At 35.8% G+C, this 12,923-nt stretch overlaps 1 protein-coding gene across 1 annotated transcript; it reads left to right on the top strand.

The window, feature by feature from the left end:
* The first annotated feature begins 697 nt into the window (after positions 1 to 697).
* On the top strand, positions 698 to 12,752 carry LOC136223188 (DDT domain-containing protein PTM-like). The gene is made up of 10 exons (XM_066011068.1): positions 698 to 795; positions 1,073 to 2,079; positions 2,244 to 2,951; positions 3,185 to 4,406; positions 5,747 to 6,035; positions 7,115 to 7,239; positions 7,365 to 7,831; positions 7,927 to 7,955; positions 10,763 to 11,263; positions 11,363 to 12,752. The coding sequence occupies exons 2-10, from the start codon at positions 1,229 to 1,231 to the stop codon at positions 12,289 to 12,291; spliced, it is 5,121 nt and encodes a 1,706-aa protein (XP_065867140.1). The 5' UTR covers positions 698 to 795; positions 1,073 to 1,228; the 3' UTR covers positions 12,292 to 12,752.
* The last annotated feature ends 171 nt before the right edge of the window (positions 12,753 to 12,923 follow it).

Genomic DNA, 12,923 nt, shown 5'->3' on the forward strand with positions numbered 1-12,923 from the left:
ATTTTATCGAATCTCTCTATCCGTTTGAATTGTATTTATTTTCTACTATTCTGTCGTTTATACTATTTTCCAATTTAGCAAGAGCAGAAACGGTTTATCTTATCCGTGGATCAATAAATCTACGTGGTTGCAACAAAACAAAGGACTCAGATCCAAATGTTCGGAGTGGCCTAAATGGTGAAATTTGGATTGCATCTATTTTTATGCGGATTTCGATTTATGAGAAATATATGTTTCATTGTTGTTTTGTGTTTTTTTATACCTTTATGGCCTTTTTTGCTCTATGTAGTCATTTTATTCTCTTTGTAGATTTTGTAAAGTTTGATTCCTTACTTTTGTTTTTTTATTGTATCTAATAAAGTTATAAGCATTTTCTATCAAAAATAAATAAATAAATAAATTAGGGATTAAATAATTATATAACTTAAAAAAATAATATTTTCTGATAAATAATTATTTAAGGAAAAATATATATTAGAAAAAAAAAATAGAGTATTTAAGGAAAAAAAGAAAGGAGACAACTCATACATAACATAAATGAGATTGAGTGCATTGGATATAATTCCTATCAAAACCGGACTCGCCGACTCGGACAGAATGAGTTCTGAGTCAAAAGTATTACGTAACTCGCAACGAGGTTTTTTTTTTTTTTTCCTTTTTTTTTCTTCTTAATTACAGGGCAAGTAAAAGAGAGGCCGTTGTTCTCTTCTTATTAGGGCACTCTTTCTTTCTCAATATTCACACTCGACATTACCAATATAACCATATCAATGGCGGTTATTAAACCCTAACGAGGTACTTTCATTCCCTGCTTGTGCGTAAATACAGAGAAAAATCTGTCTATGAAGTGTATAATTTCACGATTTTTTTAATTTTTTTAGATTTTTTGAACTATTTAGTGAGGAAGTGTCAGAAAAGTTGGGGTCTATGATTAGAAACGTCATTTGGTTCCATAGAATCTGCAGAAACCACAAGTTTTGGTGTAGTTTGATAATTTTTTCCTGATTCTTATCCTGGAATTCGCTTTTCTGGATAATCAATTGCGATTGTTAATATTTTTTCTGTTGCATAGGGATCTGCATGCAGAGTAGATCTGTCTCAGGTCGACGCCTGGGTTGAAATTTTTAGGGTAAAGTGAAATTGGGGTTTTTGAAATGTTGGAACTCTAGGGATTGTTTGTGGGCGAGTTTTCGGTTGTGCTTGATCTTAAATCTTTTTGGATTATATAATGGAGCCTACCGAGGTCAAAAAGAGGGGTAGAGGTCGACCAAAGAAACGGAGGCGAGAAGGGGATGAACCTGAGAAGAAGCAGGAAGTGGCTTTGAAGAAGCAGGACGTGGCTTTGAGGAAGCAGGCGTTAGAGATGAGATGGAAACCACTTGTGGGTAGATATGTATTGAAAGAGTTTAATGGTCCTGGGGTTTTTCTGGGGAAAATAGTGAGCTATGATAGTGGATTATATAGGGTAGAATATGAGGATGGAGACTGTGAGGATATGGATAGTAGTGAAATACGGCCGTTACTTTTAGGTGAGGACTATTTGGATGATGATTTGAGTGCGAGGAGTAAGAAATTAGATCAATTAGTGTTTGAAAAGAGTCTAAAGAACAAGAAGGATTTGAAGAAGGGAGCTGCTGATTTGAAGAATGAGGCGGATAGGTTTGAAACTTCTGCATTGACTGAGTTGAGTGGTGAAGCAGCAGCTGAGAATGATGGAGCAGAAGGTGAGAGTGATGCAGATTCTTCAAGTGATTCATGTGAGCAAGTACAACATGGGGATTTGGAACTGAAGGTGGATGTCCCAATCATTCCTCCCCTGCAATTGCCTCCATCATCGGGGAATGTAGGTATTCCGGAGGATTGTGTTTCTCATCTTTTCTCTGTATATGGATTTTTGAGGTCATTCAATATTTGTCTCTACCTAAGTCCATTTACACTAGATGATTTGGTTGGGGCCATAAACTGCCAAGTTCAAAACACGCTGGTGGATGCCATTCATGTTGCTTTAATGCGTGCATTGAGAGGTCATCTGCAGACACTTTCTTCAGATGTTTCAGAGCTTGCATCAAAATGCTTGAGGTAGTCATTTTCTTTTTTTTGCATGTTAGAGCTATAAAAGCGAGTGTATAATATTATTTGCTCTATGATTGTATTATGCATACATATATATGCATTATTTGTTTATTTTCAAATTCATGTTTCTTGCTAACTTTTTAAAATTCTGATCTATACTCTATGTGCAGGTGCATTGATTGGTACTTGCTTGATTCACATACATGGCCTGTTTATTTGGTTCATTATTTCACAATAATGGGTTATGTAGAGAGACCAGAGTGGAAAGGGTTTTATGATGATCTGTTCAAGAGGGAATATTATTCCTTATCTGTGAATAGGAAGTTGATGATCCTGCAAATTCTCTGTGATGATGCCTTGGACTGTCGAGAGCTAAGAGCAGAAATTGATGCCCGTGAAGAATCAGAAGTTGGTATAGATTCTGATGCACTTCCAAACAATCTCTGTGAAAATGGGCCAAGAAGGGTTCATCCCAGATATTCCAAAACTTCAGCTTGCAAAGACAGGGAGGCTATGGAAATCAATGCAGAAACCCAAGGAAGCAAGTCTTCTTGTGGTTCAAAGTACTTGGGTTCCAAAGGGTGTGAAGGGGAGGGAATTCCTCCTGATGTTGGTGCGGATGGGAATAGTGATGAATGCAGACTTTGTGGCATGGATGGAACTTTGCTTTGTTGTGACGGTTGCCCATCTGCATATCATTCCAGATGTATTGGTGTTTGCAAAATGTATATACCTGAAGGGCCATGGTATTGTCCAGAGTGCACGATTAGCAAGTTGGGACCTACTAATGTTGTTGGAACTTCGCTTAAAGGAGCACAACTATTTGGTGTTGACTTATATGAGCAAGTCTTCTTGGGTACATGCAATCACTTACTGGTGTATGTTTTAACCTTCTATTTTGGTTTATTTGTTAATTATTTTGATTTCTTAAATCAATTCAACATGTTTAGTTTAGTATGAATGTTAGGAAACATGCCTTGTGGTGGTTAAGTTGTTCTTCAGTTCCAGTCTTTTTGTGATGATTGATTACCCATTGTCTCCATTCAAAGTTATGGTTCCCTGGCATATTTACTCTTGCTTACTCTTTTACTTCATGGCAAACTTTTTGCAGGCTCAAATCTTCTATTGGCACAGAACCATGTCTGCGATACTACAATCAGAAAGATATTCTGAAGGTCCTGCAAGTGCTTTCCTCCTCTGTGCAACATAGATCTTCCTACTTGGAGATATGCAAGGCAATTGCAGATTATTGGAAAATTCCACAAAGTGCCTTCTCCCCTTTTGAGCTAACGGGAAGAGGTTTATGCATATCGAAGGATGAAAAGTCCGCTTCTTTATCAACGCCATCTAACTGCAACCTCAAAGACACTTATGCTGGTGAAGCTGAGACATCAATCGGTCTAAATGTGAATAATGTAGATATTGTGCCAGTTTCTTGTCCTGATGCCTCTGCCAGTGCAACAATTCAAGCCGACCCTTGCGGCACCTTAAATAATGATAATGCAACAAACACAAAAAGTTGCCATATCATGAATGTGAAGTTACCTGAGCAGATTAAAGTGGAGTCTACTGGTTCCGTTAACCAGCAAATTGATCCATCAGAGATATCTCACCATAGCTCTATCGATAGATCAAGTGTGATGACTACTTCCACCTCAGCTAATAGTGATGGATATCATATTGTCCAACAGAATGCTAAATCTATCCCAGCAATTCCATTTTCCCAAAGCAAGGAAGGCAATTATGTGGGCTTTGGAAGGGCTGAGAAAAATTTGAAGGCTAATTTTATGTATGCCGGAACCTTTTTTAAGCCTTATTGCTACATAAATCACTATGTGCATGGGGATTTTTCTGCATCAGCTGCAGCTAATCTAGCTGTTCTATTATCTGAGGAAAGTCGTGTTTCCGAAACTCAGAGATCAAGCAATGGTAGGAAGGTTGTGTCTGACATTTCATTGCAAGTAAAAGCATTTTCAACTGTAGCCTCTCGTTTTTTCTGGCCAAGTGCAGAAAAGAAACTTGTTGAGGTACCGAGGGAGAGATGTGGGTGGTGCCATTCATGTAAGCTCGCTTCTAGCACCAAAAGGGGTTGCATGCTAAATTCAGCTGTTTCGACTGCCACTAAAGGTGCCATGAAGATCCTCAATGGACTTCGTCCTGTCACAAGTGGTGAGGGGAGTCTTTCTAGCATCTCAACTTACATTCTGTACATGGGCGAGGTTTTGTGCGGTCTCACAGTTGGTCCATTTGCGAGCCTTAGTTATAGAAAACAGTGGTGTAAAAGAGTAGAAGATGCTTCAACTTTTGGTGCATTAAAGGGCCCCTTGCTTGAAGTAAGTTCTTTTGCTTCTACACAATACTTATGAAGTGGTTTCAATTTTGCACATCTAGTAGAGCATAGGAGCTCCATGTCATTATAGAGTTTCTTGTGTTTTAGCTATTTTCTTTGTATATTTATTATAATTTCTTATCATGTGGTTATGTTAATATTTCTTTTGAAATCTGTTGTGACTAATTTGTGTTAAATTGGGCACTATATATATTCACCATTTTACTTCCTTTAACCCTATATTTTAGTATTCTGTCTTTTTACTCTGCACACCTTGTTGCTATTGCCTGTCGGTTCACTTGGATTTGTTTTTGGAACAGAATATACTTATCCTAACTCTTTTTTATAGAATATTGAGTGGTTTGGTTTCTGAGTAATATACTGTCACTGCAAATATGTACTGTGCCTAAATACTCTTAAGCTCGGAAGTAAAGTGGTGTACGTATTATAATTCTAGAACAAAGCAGTAACTTAGTCATAGTTTCATGATTAGATGAGTAACTTTGTCAACTTTGCCTAGTTGTGTTTGTTTTATGACATCTTACTTCTGTGTTGGTTGAACTTCAAATTCATGATGTGCATATTTTCTTTTATATACACTCTTTAACACAGGCTCATGTCAAGAAGCTTCGCTTCATATGTCTTCATCTTCCATTTTATATTTGTATAGTTGAATGCTGAAGTAGAAAACTTCTTCATGGACTCTCAAATTGTGCTTGTCACTTTAACTTGGAGGCTATGCTTTTTGTCTTTTTAAATTGAATAGAAACATTAAGCTATTCTTGCAGCCGCTGAAAAGTAAAATATAATACCAATAGAATTCAGTTCTTTTAACAGACATTTATTTCTTTTATTTTGGTTTTCTTGGAAAGTTGCTCGAAGATTAGAAAAATTTCAAATGTGAGCATTTTCTTGCGCTTGCGTTATCTGTCCCTTAATTTATTTCTCAAGATAACTGGCTCTTACTAAAATTAGCAATGCAAAATTCATTTTGTTGGATGTTCGGAAGAAGGAACTGAGTGAATTTGATAAATTTAAATTTTCCTCTTCATCCTGATAAGAAAGTGTTGGGCTGGAGGTTGAGTTCTGTCTGAAAATATTACTAGTTGCAGATATTGAATAAGTGGCATATAAAGATTACTTGATCACATCAATTCTAAATGCAATGCAGTGTCAAATTAAAAATTGCTATATTATATCTACTTGTGTCATCTTTCTTTTTCCTCAGGAAAATGCTATATCTAAACTAAAGAACTGTTGCTGCTATTTTGTTGTTTAATTATTTCTTATGTTTTCACTCTTATTTACATTTCATTGACATCGTGTCATGATACTTTTTTACAGCTTGAGGAAAACATCCGGGTAGTTGCCCTTTCATCAGAATGGGCTAAGGCAACAGATGAGTGGTTGGATGATTCTCCTGCAACTGTAAGTGCTGCAAGCAACGTTGGGACCGCACAAAAACGCGGGCCAGGTGGAAAGCGACATAGGAAACAATCAGGTCTACCTGACATGAGCGCTAAGAGTTCCAACGAGAAAAGCTTTGTCTGGTGGCGAGGGGGGAAGCTATTGAAGCTTGTATTCCACAAAGCAATTTTGCCTCAGTTAGTGGTTAGAAGGGCAGCTCGTCAAGGTAATATTGTTACCCCTCACAAGCCCCTTTCTTTTAGTAGGATTCTATTTTGTCACCATTGTAAAATCTTTGGATTGTGAAGCTCCACTGGTGGCTTATGTTGCACAGAAACTTTTATTTTGAAGAGTTTCCACATTTCAGAAACCTTTAGGAAACGAAACTCTCAAAAACTTGTACTAAATGTTTCGGGTCATGATTTAAGAAAGTTGGAGACTCGTTTCTCAAAATTTTGAACTCATGCAATGCCTTTTTAGAAGGAGATGGCTCATTAACTGATCTCTTAACCATGTGTCAATCACATCTCATTAAATCCCCTTTTCTTTCTAAATCATCTTCTTCAAGCTTTTTGATAAGAGGATACTGATATGGGTGATATAGATCAGATATGAGACTTATAAGGGAATGGTATTGGATCAATTAACACACAGGCCCAAGATAGAGCAAATTTGTTCTAGCAAGCAGAAGAGGAAAGATGGCAGGCTGTGATAGCTGGAGTTAGTCATTGGGGTGTGTGAGAATGGGACGGAGGCTGATTAGTTATTCAGGAGAAAGGTAGCAGTAGGGGTATCTTTTGGAGAGGAATTATCTTTTTGGTCTCTTAGCTGTTGCTGAGAGAAGGGATTCGTCCCTGGGGCTGTTACAGCTTTAGACTTGGATATTTCTTTTGTTTTCCTTTGAGATGTGTAGTTCTTTTCTTTGTTGTTCTGCCCATTATTAATATTACTATCATTTTCTTCTCTGTATTCGCGTTTCTTTTGTAGTTTTCTGTGTTGTGAGTGTCGGCTGTGGTTTCTATCACTTTCGAAGTGAGAAAACTTTCTTTTCATATCATGTAACTCGCAAGTAATTTAAATGACATCCTTATAATTTTAAAGTTTACAAGTATACCCCTATTCTTTTATTATTCACGCATGTTTCCCATGTTTTTATCTCCTGTATTTGTTACAAATACTGTTTCTATGTATCCATTTCCAAACCAGTTTAGTTTCCATGCAACATAGTTGTTGACACCCTTGCATCTATTTATATAGCTACAAATTTAGTCAAGGAAAATTTCAACTTTATGAGTTTCTCATCAGGTGGTTCAAGGAAGATTTCTGGTGTTTGTTATGTTGATGATCCTGTACTTCCTAAAAGAAGCAGACAAATGGTTTGGAGAGCTGCAGTGGAGATGAGTAAGAACGCATCACAGCTAGCACTTCAGGTTTGATTTAATTCTTCATACATTAAATAATGATAGCTTATTGATCACTTCCCTCTTTATTAGTATAGTCTTCTATAATTTTTTGGCTGTTTAAGTCTTGAAAATGCAATCGGATTCTGCATCAGGTTAGATACCTTGATCTTCATGTGAGATGGAGTGACCTTGTTCGTCCTGAGCAGAATCTACAAGAAGGAAAAGGTCCTGAGACTGAAGCCTCATTTTTCAGAAATGCTGTTATCTGTGATAAGAGAAGTCTGGAAAATAGAATTAGGTATGGAGTTGCTTTTGGTAATCAAAAGCATCTCCCTTCCCGCATCATGAAGAATATAATTGAAAAAGAACAAATTGAAGACGGGAAGGAGAAATACTGGTTTTCTGAAACATATGTTCCTTTATATTTGATCAAAGAGTATGAAGAAAAATCTGAGAAGGCAATTTTTCCATTAGCTAAGAAGCCCTTGAGCGAATTATCTGAGTTTCAGAGAAGGCAACTAAAAGCTTCCCGCAAAGACATTTTCTTGTATCTTACATACAAGAGAGAGAACCTGGAGAGGTGCTTGTGCGCATCATGCCAACGTGATGTTTTAATAAGGTACTGTTTTTATATCACTTCATTCTACCTTTCCTTCTATTCGATGCCAACTTGCTATATAAGCTTATTATCATTTTCTGTGGTGTGATCTTCAGGGATACAGTTAAATGCCGTGTCTGCCAAGGTATGCTTCATAACCGCTTTCTTCTTCATCTTCTTAAGCAATGGATATGGCAAGGCTTTCCATATAAAAAGAAAATCATATGTACATGTGTTTGTGCAAATAATGTAGTTACAGAACTTCAGCTATAGGAAATCCATAAACAGCAACCTTTTAGGGGTTCCCTTCTACATGGCGGCTTTAATTAGTCAGCAACCTTTTAGGGGTTCCCTTCTACATGGCGGCTTTAATTAGTCAGGCCCACTAGTAAACACATTAACCCAACTAGGCAGGAAATCCCTCAAGGGCATCACTTTTATCTTAATTCTGGGCTTTAGTCTCCACAATCCTTATGAATGTGATAAATTCATTCTTTTGTTTGTAACTTCTTATTAGAATGGACCATCATATGCCCGCTTATCATTTTCATTGAGAAAACTCTTTGGGTGTGTATGCCATGGTATTGATCTGTTTATTTTGTAAGTTATACAGCCAGGTCTTAAATGCTCCCTTAACTGGAAATAGAAACTTTTGCTAAGCTGTGCTGTGCATTTATAACTAATTTGGCCAAAAACCCTAAAATACCTGACAAGCATTATTTGTTACCTGTATTTGTTGTGCTTAGGTGCTGTTTAATAGAATGAAATAGAATATCTATACCAAGGAATAGAATATGAGAGAATAGAATAGGTATTCTTTAGAAATAATTATTCCTATGCTTGGTTGATGGAATGGGAAAAGATGGAAGAGCTAATTTGTTGTTCAAAAGTCTCTCAAGTGTAAATTCTTATTTATTTTCAAAATTTAATTATTACCATAAATTATTCAAATATTTAATATATTATTTAAGAAAAAATGTGAAAAATGGCAAAACGGTAAAATGCGAAAAATATTAAAAAATGGTACAAATGTGAAAAAAGGGTAAAACACGAAAAATGAAAAACAACCGATAAAAACACAATGAAAAAATGTAAAACTTGAAAAAAATATAGAAACGCAAAATAAAACATGAAAAACAATAATAATCTTCGAATTGAATCTGTTAGGGTTTCTCTAGAATGTGTTTGTGGCGTCTTATACAATTTTTATATAAAAAAAATGATACGTTAATACTCAGAAAAAGAGAAAAACAATAAAAATGCGAAAAATGAAAAAAAAAACACGAAAAAAGCAAAAAACGGAAAAAAAACCCATGAAAAACTATAATAATATTCGAATTGAATCTGTTAGGGTTTCTCTAGAATGTGTTTGTGGCGTTTTATACAACTTTCATGCGAAAAAATATAAAAAAAAATTGTACAAATGAAAAACACACAAAACGGTTAAAATGCAAAAAAAAAAAACACGAAAAATGAAAAAAAAATACAAAAGCAAAAAACGAAAAGAAAAACCATGAAAACTATAATAATATTCGAATTGAATTTGTTAGGGTTTCTCTCTAGAATGTGTTTGTGGCGTTTTATACAATTTTCATGCGAAAAAATATAAAAAAAATTGTACAAATGTGAAAAACACAACGGTTAAAATGCAAAAAAAAAAACAATAAAAACACGAAAAATGAAAAAAAAAACCAAAAAAAACAAACATGAAAAACTATAAAAATATTCGAAATGAATCTGTTAGTGTTTTTTTAATTTTGATTCTCATTAGATGAAACTGATTTAACTATTTGCATTTGATGCTTTAAATTGATTGGATCATACTTACTATTTAGCTGTTTAATGAATAAATATACATGATCCTTTCTAATATGGTAATTAATACCAACACTACATACATACCATGAATTATACACCTATCATCATCATAACATACATAGCTGAAAATTTCCAAGTTTTACTGTTTTCACATTTTTGGCATTTTTAACGTTTTTCACATCGTAGACCTTTTTCTGTTTTTACTGTTTTCCAAGTTTTCCCCTTTTTTGCATTTTTACCTTGAAATGTTAAACAGATGATCACTATATATGAGAGTGTTAATTAAGGAATCCATATTCCACCAACCGTGGAATACAAATTCTATGGAATAGCTATTCCGTGAACCAAAAATTACTATCACCGTACAGTATTAAACTCATTCATCATTATTATTGAAAACACAAAGAGCTTTTAATCTAATATGGCATGTAAAGACATGTATATTTTGTGCATATATTACACTAGTTAAAATAATATTGATACATGTCAATGTTCGAAATATTGTAGATATTTAATTACTTTTAGTTTGCATATATTACATGAGCCATGGAATTTAGTAGTCATGGAATGGTTTATGAAAAACAAATATAAGATTTTAATGGGCAAGAATACTAATTAATTGTATTATAATAAATAAAAATATAGAACTAAATAAAAAGATAACATAATATAAAGTTAATAGGGAAAGAATATAATATGATTAATTTAATTATGATGTGTAGCTTAAATTGTATATATTTTGTAAACGTTAAGCTTAAATTCGTATTATTTTGTAAACGTTAAGCCTAAATTGATGCTATATTGTAAACGTTAAGCCTAAATTGATATTATCTTGTAAACGTTAAGCCTATATTGGTGCTATTTTGAACGTTAAGCTTAAATTGGTACTTCCCCAAAAACCTTAGGCCTATTTTGGTACCTTATCCCTTTTAAAAATCACTGTTTTTTAATCCTTTGGTTACTTTTCCCCTCAAATTTTATTTTCTTAAATCCTTCCAGAACGCTGCTGAACTTCAGGGCATATCCTTTTCGATAGTTAGTTAGCTGTTTTCAAGTTGAACATTCTTGAATGCTTATGCTAATTCATGCTCTGACGTTCTGTATGGTTGCACTAATGGATATTTGTTATGCCAGGTTATTGTCACAAGGACTGTGCAATAAATTCAGTTAAAATTAATGTGCAAGTTGAATTCACCTGCAAGAAGTGTTACAAGCCCAAAGTTGTTACTCTTGCAAAGATGGAATCTCCAATTACTCCCTTGGCTTCGCAAGGGCGAGAATCGCATACTGTTTCGACAGTCACCAAAAAGATCAAATTTAAACTTAGTAACCCATTAATATCTGCCAAGCCGCAGGAGAGTAGTTCTGAGGTAAAACTGGCCAATTTTCCACAGAAGAGTAGTTCTGAGATTAAACAGGTCACTCCTACTTCCAGTTCGACAGCAAAACCCCGAAAAAAAATTTGTAGTTGGGGTATCATATGGAAGAAGAAACCACCTGAAGACACTGGAATTGATTTCAGGAGTAAGAACATTCTTTTAAGAGGCGAATCATGGAGGATACAACCTACATGTAATCTCTGTAAAAAGGGATATAATTCTGAGCTGATTTACATTCACTGCGAAACGTGTAACTGTAAGTGTTCACATCCTAGGGATCATATCCCTTTTGAGAAAAAAAAAATTGTTTTCCTTAGTTTTCGTTTGTTGAACCAATGCATTTGGCTTCATGCAGTTTGGTTCCATGCTGAAGCACTAGAACTTCCTGAGGAGAAAATTCCTGATGTGATGGGCTTCAAGTGCTGCCGGTGTCGTCGGATAAGATCACCTGTATGTCCATATGGTGATAATCCCCAAGGTCAGAAGACATTTAGCAATAAAACAAGCGAGAGGAAAGTGAAGAAAGATAAAGATAAAACAGGGGCGAAATCTGATTCCAGCATGATTGCTGAATTTAAAGAGTGCAGGCCGAAGCCCTCGCCTCAAACTTATCATGTGGAGGAAGTTATTGCACGGGATGATGATCCTCTGCTTTTCTCTCTTTCAAGAGTTGAGCAAATTACAGAGGAAAATCCCAAGGTGGAGGTTGAATGGGATGATGGTCTTGCGCAGGGACTACATAAACTACCAGTCCGAAGACAAGGAAAACCTCAGTTAAATGCGGAAAGTACATTCGAGAACGATGATCATACTGAATTGGCGGTGCCTACTAATAGAAATGACCTTATAAACCCTGAACAGGAGTTATCTTCTCTGGTGGATTGGGATGCTTCCACTAATGTTCTTGAAAGTGAAGGACCATTGGACTATGACATTAACTACGAGGATATGGAGTTCGAACCTCAGACCTACTTCTCGTTTACAGAGTTGCTCGACTCTGATAATGGCGTTCAGTTAGAGGGACCTGATGCTTCAGCAAATGTTTTGGGATACTCCGAAAGCAAGTCCTGTGCAGTTTCACAAGATGGATTTCCGGAACTAGTGGTCGCTCCAGAATCATTGGTTACTCCCCAGCATTGTAAGATGTGTTCTCACTCAGAACCAATCCCTGATCTTTCATGTGGGGTTTGCAACTTGTTGATACACAGTCATTGTTCTCCTTGGATCGAGTCCTCGTCTCCGGAAGTCTCCTGGAAATGCGGTAGTTGTCGAGAATGGAGGTAGCTAAGGTTTTTGGGTAGTTATGTCGAAGGGATTCAACTGGGAATCCATACAGTTCGATACAGGCTGTGAACCAAACCAATTCCAACGTATATTTGGTGAAACAGGCAAGCATACCGTGCTGTGCATTAGAAGAGAGGAAGGCAATGAAGAACAAGTCTGCTTGACTTCCACGGCTGGTTCTTCTTTTACCAGCCGTGTCTTTGCCTCTAGGTTTTGTCCTCTTATGTACTGAAAATTCAGGGGTCGGGTGTTGTCTCGTGGTTGGTTCAGATAATTTGGTCTATGTAGACCAACCCAAACCGGGTCATTTTGGTGGAATATTAGAACTATCCTCACAGTCGTAGAAGATACATTAGCTAGGGGATAAGCAAGTTTTAGTTGTGCTTATCTGATTTACCTTGTATAGATTACATTATGTAGCACATTTTTCATGAGATCGGTCCTGAATTGCATGATTTTTACCTCGCTCTCTTTTAATTGTTTGACAAAATAGAAAATCGCAATATAAAGCAGAAGCTGTTTGGAATCTGGCAGCAGATTAACCTTCTTTCCAATTTATAATTTGAATCTGAAGAATGAGCAATTTTGCTTGCATAAAAATCAACTCATGTTGTATTAAAATCAGCATATTC

The sequence above is a fragment of the Euphorbia lathyris genome, chromosome 3 (genome assembly GCF_963576675.1).
Source record: "Euphorbia lathyris chromosome 3, ddEupLath1.1, whole genome shotgun sequence".
Classification (NCBI taxonomy): Eukaryota; Viridiplantae; Streptophyta; class Magnoliopsida; order Malpighiales; family Euphorbiaceae; genus Euphorbia; species Euphorbia lathyris.